The following is a 14,097-nucleotide window of genomic DNA, read 5'->3' as shown; positions in this document are numbered from 1 at the left end:
GTTCTTGCTCCCAATTCATCTTGACCCCAACCCTTTTACGGTTCGGAAGATGCGAGAGATCTTGGCGAGGCTCTTTACTTTTGAGGAGTGATCCGGAGGAAAAGGAATAAGAAAGAGGAGGAACAAACACCTACTACCGGAAAACAAGATCATTGGCAATGATGGTTGGTGTTATCATTATAAGCCTAAGCGTTGGGAGTCAATAACAGATAAGGGAATCTTATTTTGATTCTCACGAGTGCTTTACGAGCACCATGTAGCCTCCATGGCTACATAGCATTTTCTTACTAAGTTAGCGGTTTCTCTTTGGATTCAATTCTCCCATTCTCTTGTATGTCGATTTAGCTAACCAATGAATGCCTTAAGCCACTCAGAAACTCGTTTTTCGGATTATTCTAGTTGTTTGTTAAGATATCATCTACTCGGTTCACCATATCTTCTAATTATTTAACAAAAGATTATAACACTCAAGCAGTCACCCCTTACTCTATTCCTTCCTAAGGTCAGGAATAGCGGCCTTCAAGTCGTTAGAGGATCCTTAAAAAGCAATAGTTTGAACTGGGATTCCACACCATCTGATCATAGACCACCCTCAGCACTGCTTATTAACAATAAAACAAACAAGGACAGCCTGGGCGGCTTGAGCCTAGCCTAAGTGCACCAAGCATTGCCATTGAGGCAATTGTTGGGGAGTATCCCGGGGAACTACTCTAATAAAGAAAGTCATTTATCTCTTTGGCCGGGGATACCCAATTAGGGGAGAGCGAGCTTCCTGAACCCCCAACTTCCATTAATTCAACTTAAATGGATGATTCAACCGCTACTTCAACAACATCAATTGATGAAGTCGATCTGAATTTCAATCTCACACATTGAAGGAGGGAGGCACCGGCCCGATATCGCCCATTTATCGATGTTTATATCACGAGCTTGAAGCCCATTCAAGGGATTGAAGCGGGTACTAAATCGGTCTACGAGACTCGATCCTGAACTCTAGAAGCCGAGAGCGAGTAGATGCTTTGTTTTGGTGAGTATCGATTATCCCGCTTTTTATTCACGATTTTTTCTTTATTACTTATTACTTAATTCTTTTTTTGCTTATTGATTATTGCGTCGAGCAAAAGCCTTTAAACAAACCAGGCAAGGAGGGACTTCCGGGGAAGGTAAGGGCACATAGAAGAAGATTTTCTTACTGAATTGATTCCCACTTTTGAGCAATTTCCTTTGAGGGATATTACTTCGAAGGTAAGTCCAAACAAAGGATACAAAGCTAACCTGCTACAACTCTAGCTATACTTCCTGTAAGAAGTCTCTCGAGAATCAGCTTTCTTTTGCTCCTATGGGTTTTCTTCTTGTTTAAGAATGAAAAAACCTCACCCTAGTAAGGAAGAAGAAGATGGGCAAGCGATTCTCCTCCAATTGCATTGATCAATTGGATGAGAGTGAGATAAGCAAGGAAGCCGGGAGGCAGAATGGAGTCTAGCATGACCTCTCCCCACCCTTGTGCCCCTCAATCCCATATCTACTACTTAGTCAAGCCCTTTTTTTTCCCCTACCTCTATATCTTATAAGAAGATCTCTGATCTACGTCTTATCGTCTGCATCTCTTCTCTAGGTTTATAGCAATCTCTATTTGCTTATATCTATGCCTCTCTGAAGCTCAGTTACTATAGTCCACAAGCTGAAAGTCATGTATTCTAGTGTGTCACCATCTTCAAAAATTATAGTCTCTCTCTCTCTAAAAATCGAAACTCAAAATCAACAATAACTATCATTCATAACCCAAAATTTCAAAACCCACAAATTGATTCACGAATTGATTTCGAGTTTGATTCACAAATTTGCCTCTTCAAAAATCGAAACCCAAAATCATGGTGCATGCTAACGTTTACCGCAACTGTAAATATCTTTCACTCTTTTATTTTCATGAGATTTATTATTATTGTTTGTTTTGTTTTTATGATAATCATGCTTTGATCTGATCTAATCTTAGTAGTTTATGGGTTGTTTAGATTTGGGTTTAAGAGTTGCATATAAATTAGATTGTATGTTGTTTTATTGGTTTGAAGGAAAAATGGAATATAAAATACTGCATTACCATGGAGAACCCCTTTGGTACCCTTTCTCTCACTATTTAACCTCAAGTGGCACAATAGGTTTTCTGTAGGAGATAATGTCTAGTTTTGTTCATCAGTTTCATGCTCTTCTCCTCTCACTTTGTTTTATTCATTCAACATCCATAAAACATGGAACCTTAATAATCAAAATGTTTCATTTTGTTGATTCCTTTCATTGAAAATTAAATATCATGTAGTCTTGCTCATTCTTAACTTGTTCTTGGTTTACAGGTTTATATAGTCTACCTAGGGGCGGTAAGTCAATATTATGATCCTGTCCTCACTTCCAAATCCCAATTTCAACTTCTCTCAAGGATATTTCCTAGGCATGTGTCTATAATTGACTAAATATCTTGTGTTTATGCTACTTAAATTGATATTGACATGCTAATGTTTGATTACAGTAAAGAAGATGCAGAGGCACATCCCTGCTTTATAGCTATAGACAAAGCTTCTCTGGCTTTTTTGTAGTGCTGAACTCAACTCAAGCTGCCACCTTAGAAAGTGAGAAACTGAAAACTCAAAGCTTTAACTTCTCAAGCACACCAAGCACTATGTGAAACTGAAATATTGTATATCTAATGTCTAACAGTTAAAACTGAAATTTGGTAGGCATGGAGGGTGTGATATAAGTGTTTAGGAGCAGGACATTGCGATTGCATACACCTCGTATTTGGGGATTTTTTAGGTCTTAGATTGGAACAAGGCAAAGTGACTTCAGTAGCCATGAAGACAAACAAAGTGTCTCCAATGCAGCTAGCTGAATTGCTGCAGGCCTTATATATATACGATCAAACCTAGTCAAATACGTTGACTAACAACTTGAGACAGACTTGTTGACAGAGTGTGACTAAAATCAAAATTTTGAACTTGGTGTGACTAAACTCAAAATCGCGCTAATATAGTGTGACTTACTACAAAAAGACCCTTAAAAATATATTAATATCCTTGCAAACTTTTTATTACTTATATAGTTACATCATATCTCTTCCCTAACTAAGTAAAAACTGGTTATAAACTTGTTTGCCCTCTAGAGGGTTCAGAGTCACAGGTGCGGGGTCATTTTGTAGAGAAGACAAGCACATATTGACAATGACTGTAAATAAGATTAAACATATTTGACTATAAAACCATGTCGGGACAGATCAAGCTGATTTTTAGGGAGGGGATCAAATTCCAAGATAACTCTAATGAAAAAATAGAGTGACCATGAAAGATAGAATCAATATTAATGGGAAAATTTCACAAGTGCATTATTACGAAGTCGCATATCATCTCCGGTAACAATATTTCCGGTTCAGAAGGGGGGATGGATGGTGAGAAAGAAAGAATCACGATAGATGTTCAAATTTCAATCAACGATATGTAGAAGAAAGGAGATAATTTATCAGTTGATATATTTGTAATAGAACTTAACTGAAATCCAGAGCTCAACAAGTGTACCATCAGATAAATAAGATAGTGCCCAACATGCATCTGTCAAGAGCAGGGAGTGTCAGTAATAAGTTACACCACAGTAAAATATCTACTAACTGGATCTCAAAATATAAGCCCATATCCATATTTTCGATTGGGTCTCTTAGGCCCATATTAACTGGGCCTCAAAACCATAGATTTAGCCTAGATATATATAGTAAGGAATAAACCCTTCCTCTGAAAAAATAAAACAGAGGATGTTGCCTCAAGTGGTGAAGAAAGGGATTACAGACAAGCCAAAGAAACTAGCCAACTTAATTGACCTTGCTAATCTACCTTCAACACTTATAGATTTCGTGGGTCAGTCTCAGATTTCTCGTTTGGGCTGTTTCATGCATGTTTGGTCTTATATCAAAGCCAACAACCTCCTGGTTTGTTCTTCCTTTAAAGATTTTACTTACTAGCGTGCTCTCTTTGTTTTATGATATATATCCTTGTTTCTAGACAGCGTTTAATAGATATACCTCATTGCTTGTTAATATTCATTCTTTCGTAAGAGTACCTCGTTACTTGTTACCAAATGAGCCATTGCTCTTTGAAGAATCATGATTAAGCAGAGCAACATACATGTGTCACCCCACATTTCTACCACATATTTATCCTCTTTCTTTCCGTAATTTATTGCCTCATGTCATATAGCATTCACTTTTCTTTATATCTTATTCTTTATCTCAAAAACGGATTCCGTATTTGATCCCGATGCCCATATTGAGAATAAAGTCTCCACTAGGCAAGGCTATGAATGCAATTTTTACGATCGATTCAACAGGCTGAGTCTGACACAAAAAGTGCAGTGAAGATGGTCCTGCTCGGCTAATGCTATTTGTAGTTTGTCGCATGTCCATGTCTGCAGGTAATCACAGAACTGCAACTCTAGATATATATCAATAACAATTTATGTTTTTATTCACCCTTTTTCCGAAACGGGTCATGTACAATTTTTTTTTTTGGTTATTTCCATGAATATTTGAATGAATAAATTGGCGAAGAAATGAAGTAACAGAAAATTCAAGTAAAAGACCAGTTTTGAAACAGGGTAAATAAAAACATAAACTGCTATTGATATGTATGGAGAGTTATAACTGTGTATTCACCTTCATAGCCTTGTAGTTGTACTTACCTTCATAGCCTTGTATGGAGAGTTACAACCGTGTATTTACCTACAGTGGCCAACTTGTAGTTGAATTTGCATCCTGCTCCATTCTTTAAGCCATTCCCAGTGTAATGGTGTGGACATGTACAAGTTTAAGATCTTCCTTCGACGTGACAAGTAGCATTAGCTGTGCACAGACCATCTGCAGTTGCTGTGGCAGCCTATCGAGCGATTGTAAGGATTGCTTTCATAGCCTTTCCATCAAATGTAGGTATGCTCATTGGAGGTATTCTCAATACGGGTGTTGGGATCGCTTACGAGGGATCAAATTGTTGAGATAAAGAAGAGAAAATGAATATAGAGATGAAAGCATAAGACAGGGTGGTGATAGTGATTAAGTTTTTGACTTGCTTCCTTTGATCATATAGTAATTCAGATCAAACTTATTCTTATCCCCATGGTTTTAGGAGTTCTCGCTTAACAAACTAGTAGACCGCCTACACGCGTTGTGGATGTGCTTATGGTAACATCTTAGCATCTTTGGAGAAAGAAAATATAGAATTTTAAGAAATAATAAATTTTAAACATATACGTCTACCAGATTAATTTGGTGGTGTATAGTTTAGTATCTTTTAAAAACTTTTATTTGCACATTAGATAAAAACAACTAAAATATAGGAGAAAGTTACCAAAACAAATCGTAAAAATAGGCACTATATGTAGAAATGTATAAAGTTACACGTGTATAGTGTTTTTTTTTTGTAGAACCGTTTTCTTTGGTAGCAAGATAATTATAATGGGTCTTACTCACAAATTAGCATTTAATGCTATTTGACATGAGGCAGTAAATTCCGGAAAGAAAGAGGAGAAGTACATAGAAAAGTGGATGACACTAGTATGTCACTGTTGGTCGTTCATCATCGGTAAGTTGCTATGATTTGAAAAAAGAACTCATATTATCTTTATTCTTTCAACACTTCAGAGGATGTGTTGCGGGGGGGGGGGCGGGGTGTTAGTCGAGAGGGAGTTTTGTGTAATATTTCACAAGAAATGAAAGTGGGTGGGTTGGAATTATGAACTAAACATTACCTTTAGTAGTGTGAGTCAGAGACTTTGTGATACTTACCTAAGTCGTGGACGAGTTTAGTTTTGGAGCAACAAATGGCTAATTGTACTACTTTGAATAGTTTGGGGAGCGGAGGTAATGACTTGAACTTGAGAGTTGAGACTAGCTTCTCAGTCCAATTTTATTTTACTAGTATGCGTGTAGAGAGTAGCGTGCATTCTTCTGCCTCATACAACACAAGGCAGTACTTCATGCTTCTAGGCTTTGGCAGTACAATTTTAGAGGTTAAATAAATGAACAAAAGGAGGAATAAGAGGCTATAATAAAGATTTGAGAGGAGGAATAAGAGGCTATACTTGTATCAATTTAGCTTAATGCAGTCTCACTTTATAAAGATCACATCCATAACTTATTTATAGTATTGTTGATGTCTAACTAAGTCTATCAGGGTTTTCTCACTCTTCATGGATACACCATACTACTGTCTCTTACGCCTCCTTTGTTTCCACCACTGCTGGATTATGGTATTTGCATCTCTTTTCCTCAATTTCTTCACATAAAGAAGTGTTGGATCATTTCTTTGTTTCAGCTGTATGATGGCTATGATTTTTTAATAGCATGTATAGAATTTCACTATCTTGCGGAAGGATTAGATTTCGTAGATTGATCTATTGACATGTGGAGTGTAAGTGTGTAACCTGGTCTTAGGGTTGCGTGTAAGGTCTTTCTAGTTTTCCGGGCATAAAAAAACTCGTCCTTCTCTGGTCATGATTACTTACCATTGGTTTTATTCAGAGCTAGAATGTAAGGAGGAGCTAATATTTCATACAGAATTTGGGTGATGGTGAAGTGATCTGTATTTTCTACTTGAAAGTTTTTAGATATCTTTGGGAGTTGGTTGATATTCTTGATTATGTACTAGACGCCGTGCAGGATTTTGTGAACATGTTTGGATCCTCAATCTGTCTAAAAGGCTGGGCAAAGGTTTACCAAGTATATGTTCTTCAGCTCTTTAGACTTCTAGTGGATCCATACACCTATTTTTCTAGTTTTAATTATTATTATTTATTTATTTTTCCCTTTCATATTAGTAGATTATCTCATCAATTGGCTGAGGGTCTGTTAGAAAATTTGTTGGTTTGCATCCCCTGGCCAAAGCCTTTTCGATATTTTCTAACTCAGAACTTTCTTTCTGTTCTATCAGCAAAGGACACATCTTTTTGATGTTTCTAACTTGGAAATTTCTTTCTGTTCTATCAATGAAGTAACCATATTTTCTAATTTAAGTAGTAGTATGTAACCATTTGTCTTTTGGCATTCAAATTATGACATCTTTGAAATACTCTCTTGATCGTGAAACCTGTATCACGCTTTGTTAAAAAGAAAGATCATATAAGCTGAAAATACGCCATATTGGGAACTTATTAAAGAATTTTCAATTATATACTATTACGAGACAAGCCTTTCATAACAGTTATAGTATCTCCACGCTTGTGTCTTTATTCAGACCTTTCGTAAAGTGATTCTAGGCTTACAAAGTTCACACCTATATGTTGCCACATGACAAGAATTAGCAGTCATAAGTAGAGATATTGCTTTGAACTTTTCCTTTTGTTTCTTATATTTCTTTTGCAGGATCCGAACAACAAGAATGTCGTTAATTGTGACGAAAAGCTGCGGAGAATTTTGTTAGGCAAGCCTCAAGTTGAGTTGGTTGAACTCCCAACGCTGATCAAGCTTCATTTTCCTAAAGAGCCGAAGTAGTTAGTTTGATGTTTTGATGCTGATCTGCTTCATAAAAAAAATGTCTGGTAAGTGGGAACTGTAGCTGCTGCTTTATGTTTTAAACGGATTTGCTTCCTTATCTCTTGGAACTTGAAGGAACCAGTGAGAATGATGTCAAGGAATCATCTTAATTTACTTGGAGATTGATAATATACTTTCTCTTTTTATAGATGATGATGTAGAAACCAGCTAATCCACCTTTTAAAAAAATTGTTATGTAAACATGGCGGATTCCAGTTTTTAGCACATTTCGTTTTATGCTTTACTGTTCTCTATCTCTCCTGTGTAAATTTGAATTTGAATTTTATTTATCGGTGTGTGTACGAGACCCCTTTCGGTATGCTCACCATTTTTCATAGCCCATGGTCCCAGGGTGGAGGGATTTAAGGGCCAACAAGTATAGTACTCAAGACCCAACATATAAAAGAAGCGTAGATTATTAGGAGTGTCAATCTGCCCCTCATATCTGAATAGAGACATTGTTTTAATTAGGAGGCGCTGTATTGGCACCCCATAAATGGGATTAGCACTCATTTGACAAAAAGTAAAACAATAATGGTTATTTCTTATAAGTCTTTTTACACTCTACATGTCCATAATTCTACGGCAGATAGTTGCCGTGCGATCTCATATTTCATGGTAGGCAGTTGCTGCGATCCCATATCCTACGACAGGCAGTTGACGCGGCATATTTTTTTTTGTGTTATTTGTTTTTTTTCATTTCAAATTTTGCGTAATGAACACACATGACATATGGATACTTCATTTTCTTCTTTAAATTTCTTTATACACTCCAAGAACAACACCAAAATCATGACAAAAAAAAATGTATAATTAAATCATAATTTTGCTATCTCGCGGCAAATATTTTTATATGCTATAAGAAAATTTTGTGATCAAATTAATGAAGAAGAGTTTTGATAATTAACACAAGCAAATATTCCATTTTAGTAAACAAAATCATTTTGTGGCAACTAATTTTTTTTACGGTGGCTATTAAAAAAAAATAAAAAAATAACCCACGACAACCACCTTCTGTGGCAATTCAATGCCGTAGATTGTGCGATCCCGCATCAGCTGTTTGCCGTTAGTGTTTTTTGTATATTTAATGGAGGGGTACTAGTACCTTTGAATTGGTCAAAATGGTGCTAGTCCTATTTATGGGGTGTTAATACCACGGCCCTTAATTAGAACTAAAAATTACTTTGAAGGTTAACATCGAAGATTGCATTATTGAGAGTCCTTTTCACACGCTATTTACTTTGAATTGAGTTTTTTGTATGTAATCTAGTTTGCATTGGGCACGTAGCATCATAATGCCTGAAAAGTGGACTAAAACACTTCAATATGACCTGTCTACTTGGCATCAAGGCCCAAAATATCGCCAATATATCGGATATATTGTTGATATATATTGTTTTTTTGGTACACCAACATAGATATATTCGATATATCTCAACCAAATATTGAATCTTTTTTCCCGATATATATCGCAATTTCCGATATAACGATATATATCGACTAATATATACGATATAAATTATTGACTTTGACCGATATTATTGACTTTGACAAAATATTATTGATTTTGACCGATATATTGATGATATATTCGATGATATTTTTTTATATAATCAACGATATTTTTGATATATTGACATACAAACAAAATTTTGACCGGTGAACAAAAAAAAATGGGTCCTGTATTGGGCGCCACCAAAATTGGATTGGGCAGCCTCCAGCGCAAGCCCAAATTGCGAAGCCCAACAAAAAGCCCACTACACCCCCCACTTCCATTGCGAAACCAGAAAAACCTCTCCTAGCCGGTCATCTCTCTCGCGCACTCGGCCAAAAACCCTTCGAACCCTAACAAAAAAAACCCAAAAACAATCAAGCAATCCAATCCAATTCTCGCCCAACCCAAACTCGCCCAATCCAATTAGAATCGGCTTAACTACAATTGTAATTGAGAATCACCCAATCCAATTGAGAATCGCCAAAAAGCCCACTACACCCCCACTTCTATTGCGAAACCAGAAAAACCTCCCCTAGCCGGTCATCTCTCTCGCGCACTCGGCCAAAAACCCTTCGAACCCTAACAAAAAAAACCCAAAAACAATCAAGCAATCCAATCCAATTCTCACCCAATTCAATTAGAATCGGCTTAACTACAATTGTAATTGAGAATCGCCCAATCTAATTGTAAGTTTTCTTTCTTCTTTTACTGTCTTTAACAACCAACTTCATATATTATTTTCTTGATATCTAAATTTTCTTGTTTTTTGAATCCATGGCCAGTGAAGCTACTACAGCTACTACTGTTGTTGTTCCTGATCAAACTACTACTATTGAGGTGAATGATCCCACCCCCATCTTCTTTGTTTTTGATATAATTATGTTTGTTTTTGTGTTTTGTGTGTTTCTTTTTTAGATTAGTATGCTTGGAACTATCGAAAAATCTTGAGTTCTTAGTCTGTTAAGTTCTTGGTATATATCTTGAGTTGTTAATGTTCATGTTCTTAGTTGAAAATGCACTTGTGAGTATGTATTGCGAGTTGTGGGTGTGTATGCAAGTTCTTGAAGTTCGTAGTATGTATTGTGAGTCGCAATACATATCGTTTGAGTGTATTGCGAGTTGCGAGTATGCATGCAAGTTGTGGGTGTGTTTGAGATTCGGTGAGAGTTTTTAATGGTATTGTGAGGCCTGATTTGGTGTCTTGGAGCTCATTAATTGGTGGGTTTGGGGAGAATGGACTAGAGGAAGAAGGGCTGAGACTCTTTGTTGCTATAGATTCAGCTTTAAGAGCTAAATGATCATTGAAGTACCAATAGAAGAAACAAAACATTTATGCTATGAACTTCATAATATTTGGGATAAATAATTCATAATAAATTTAGCCCAGTTCATTTGGTGGGTGAAACTCCTCTCTCTGTTCCAAATTAAAAATGAGTGAAAACAATACGCTTAAGTTCAGTTTGTTGTCTCTTATGTTTCAAAGGCAAACATTTCTAGCCTCTGGACACCATGTGTCTGAGACATGTAAAATTTTGTTTCTATCAAGTTCATGCGGGCCGGAGTATGTATATTAATATGCTTTGTTAGACGCCATGTCACGAGTCCATATCTTTGTTACTTATGTTGCCATCCCTATGTAGAACTTTCATTGGAAATAAAATGGAGTACCCTTTGACCTGTGCAGAAGATCATACTGGATTAGTCTGTGAAGTTATGGACCCTAAATTCCGCCTTACAGCCTGTTAATTGGTGTATAAGTATAACCAACTTCCGACTAGGAAACCATGTTCATGGAGGAATATACTCAGACACAGACCTATGGATAGAGAACTAGTTACTCTTTTGGATGTCAAGAATTGTTATCATAGATGATTAGAATTTGTTTATCTAATTCGCTTGTTCCCCAATGCAGATTTTATTTTGACTTCAGTCCAACAAATTAGAAGTAGTAACCAGTAGAAATAGTAGTAAGCGTCGAGTAATAAAAAATACTTCTTCTCGTAATCTTTACTCCCCAATTATTCCTGAAAATACTTCTTCTCATAATCTTTATTGTCCAATTATTCCAGGGTATGTTTCTTTTTCGTCCGAAACATGATCTTGAAATTAATTCACTATGACAAACCCATAAAGTATTTTTGAATGCTGATGGGTTATTATTCAAATAATAAGATAATGTTTATGGATTGTTTCAATTGGATCGTCGAAGGGTTCAATTGGATTGTTTCAATTTCGCGATTGTTTATGGATTGGATTGCTTCAATTCGCGAAATTGATTTTGGGTTTTTTTGGTTAGGGTTTCGCGATAATTTTGGCCACGTCGAAGGGTTTTGCGCGAGAGAGATGACCGGTTAGAATAGGTTTTCCTGCGATTTGGTGTGTGTGTGGGGTACTGGGATTTTGTTTGGGCTTTGTTGTTTGGGTTTGGGCTGGAGGCTGCCCAATCTAATTGTAGTGTGCCCCTGAGCTGATGATGTTTGAGAAATAGTTATTTGTTTTGACGAGCTGAAACTTTTCAGCCACGTTTGTAGATCAAAGAAGAAGCAAGGGCTCATCTCTATGCGTGCAATGTGACTTCTTGATGTAGGATTACTAGCCCCTCTTTCTTGCGCCCAATTTCTACCACCGTAAGTGTGTTAGCAATCCTGGCGCAAGAAAGAGGGGATAGTAATCCTAATCCTAGATCATTCCTATTTCCTTGGGTTTCGGTACTAAGTAAAGATGTCAGTGTCACTTGAGTACCCCAGGTCTTGGGCGTTACCTACCTTACGTGGGACTAACCTTCCTTGCGGCCTGCACCCCTTTGAGCTAGGCACTTTTAGCACTCCCTCAGGGACACCATCTGGTAATAAAACTAGGTTTGCCGTTACTAGTTTGTATAGCATGGAGTTTAGAACTACCTGTTTTTTGTCGTACAAGTTATTGCCCTAGCAATCCTAGCATTCTACCGCAACGGCTTAAAAATCAAAAAGAGAAGGAAGTGTGGGGGCAAAGAATAACTACTCTTATGTCTAAATTCTTACCGATAGGCCTAAGGGGAATCAAAACAAGGGATTGGCTTTTGCATGCCAAATTGTGCTACTTTGATATTAGCACAGGTCGATTTTGCATTTGCTGGAATTTTCTTGGCGAATTTAATTGGAATGTCTCCACTGATCTTGTTATAAGAAAAATTCAAGTAGTTAAGACTCTCTCCACCGAAATTCTTCGGTAAAGATCCATTGATCAAATTCGAAGACAAATCTACAACTTCTAATGAACTAAAACCACTAGGAACTTCGTCAATGAAGTAATTATTTCTAAGAAAAAGAGTTGTAAGATATATTTTGTTGCCATGTAGAGCCAACAAAATATAGTCTACATCTTTAGGGCCCCGTTTGAAAATTAAAAAATGAGTTGCTTTACATTTTGTTGCTAAACTTTCATAGTGCTCATCTTTCATACCTAGTATTTTTCTTTAAGGCCCGATGTTATAAGAGAAGATACTTTTACCATTTTATGATTAGTGTTTCTGTACATTCTGTTACTCACCTTTCATACTATTTATGTTCTTGAGTCTTGATTAATGAGTAATGACCTTGATCACATGCAGCTTTTACGAGTACTTGCTTAAGGTCTGGATACAGGGGGACAAAACTGAAGCGGTAAAGCATTATAGGTGAGAAGCTCTATCTTTGGTCATCATATCTTTGTGTTTTCCTCTTTGTTGCTAATGATTTCTGCTTTACTAATCAAATGGAGCAAATGCATCTATTACTCTTTTCCTTATGAAACTAATATGCATGATATCAGCATATACCTTTGCCAGTGTAAAATGTTAGACCCAAAAGCACATATGACAATATTAGGCTCTGATTCTACCCAAATTGATGTTAGCGATGTCATATAACTAGACCCAAAAGCCGAGTGTGTTATCCCAGGTGCCATTGTGGTGTTTTTTTGACTGTTTGCCCTTCCTTCAAACTTATTGAATGTATGTTATCAAGGTTGTTTTTTTGGGTGGTTTCCCCTATGCTTGACGAGGGATAGAGTCAAGTTCATTTTTTTGTAGAGAGAGTCCAGTTATTTAGTTGTAATACTTGATGTATATAAATGACAGTTCATACAGAAACAGTTTTGTATATATATACATTTTCATTGTCGTGTAAAAGTTAGGTTATATGTACATGTGGTTGTTGGAAGGATGTCATTATTGATTTCCAGATTATGACAGGTTTAAGTATAAGAAACGTTGACCAAACAAAGGAAACTCTGCCCAAAATTCGATAGAATTTGGATAGCGTAACACCTCATTCTATTTCTTCATATATACTTGGAGTTATCATAGCAAGCTTATAAGTATATTAGTTTTACGACTGGGATGATCTCCCTTTTCTAGTATTTTTCTTTGTACATTGTTTCTTTAAATATGGTTTATTTAAATATGGTTTACTAATACTTGTTTTATTTTTCTTTGTAGCGATGGGTCCTCGATCAAAGAATGTGAAGAATATAGCGAAAACTATATTCAAGGGTGTGAAGAAATTGTTTGGTGGCGGTGCCTTTAGTGGTGATGCAGTTGGAAGAAAGAGACAAAGGGCAGAGGGCTTAACGGCATCAACACGTAGAGGGGACCATTTGGAAAAAGAGGTCCCTGAGGTTCCTGAGGTTGATTCATCGAGTGAAGATAGTGTAGATAGTGATAACAATGTAGGTTAAGATGTAAATATGGACAAATGGAAGAGTATAGTAGAAGAGGAGAGTGAGGAGAGTGAGGATGATGATGAGGAGGATAATGAGGAGGGTGAGGAGGGGGATGAGGAGGAGGATGAGCAGGATGATGATGTGGAAGAATATGTGGTAGAAGACGTACCACCAGTGGAAGAAGCACCTCCAGTATTAGATTTCGTAAGAAAATCCAATGATGATTTGGAGTTTCAAAGAGGTGTGTATAGGGGAGGCCCGTATGAGTCAGAGTTGTTGTATAACTATGCGGTGCATGTCGCTTGCGATGTTTGGGAGAAGGGTAATATTTTGTTTTTCTTGGGTATTTTGATTTTCTTTT

At 36.7% G+C, this 14,097-nt stretch overlaps 1 protein-coding gene and 1 long non-coding RNA gene across 3 annotated transcripts; both read left to right on the top strand.

Moving 5' to 3' along the window:
* Positions 1–3,758: 3,758 nt before the first annotated feature.
* LOC147503608 (SWIB/MDM2 domain superfamily protein) lies at positions 3,759–7,812 on the top strand. 2 transcript variants are annotated; one of them, XM_086556883.1, is made up of 3 exons: positions 3,759–3,964; positions 6,686–6,745; positions 7,388–7,812. In XM_086556883.1, the coding sequence occupies exons 1-3, from the start codon at positions 3,791–3,793 to the stop codon at positions 7,514–7,516; spliced, it is 363 nt and encodes a 120-aa protein (XP_086413009.1). In that variant the 5' UTR covers positions 3,759–3,790; the 3' UTR covers positions 7,517–7,812. The 2 variants fall into 2 exon arrangements, with proteins under 2 accessions (XP_086413009.1, XP_086413010.1); XM_086556884.1 differs by lacking the exon at positions 6,686–6,745 and having other exon boundaries at positions 3,764–3,964.
* Positions 7,813–9,365: 1,553 nt separating this feature from the next.
* On the top strand, positions 9,366–14,053 carry LOC147503607 (uncharacterized). Its single transcript, XR_015192785.1, has 4 exons — positions 9,366–9,739; positions 9,836–9,890; positions 12,646–12,711; positions 13,513–14,053. It is a non-coding gene; the product is annotated as an uncharacterized LOC147503607 (long non-coding RNA).
* The last annotated feature ends 44 nt before the right edge of the window (positions 14,054–14,097 follow it).

This window comes from Coptis chinensis, chromosome 4 (assembly GCF_015680905.1).
Source record: "Coptis chinensis isolate HL-2020 chromosome 4, ASM1568090v1, whole genome shotgun sequence".
NCBI classification, from domain to species: Eukaryota; Viridiplantae; Streptophyta; class Magnoliopsida; order Ranunculales; family Ranunculaceae; genus Coptis; species Coptis chinensis.
This window is presented reverse-complemented; position numbering and strand designations above follow the sequence as displayed.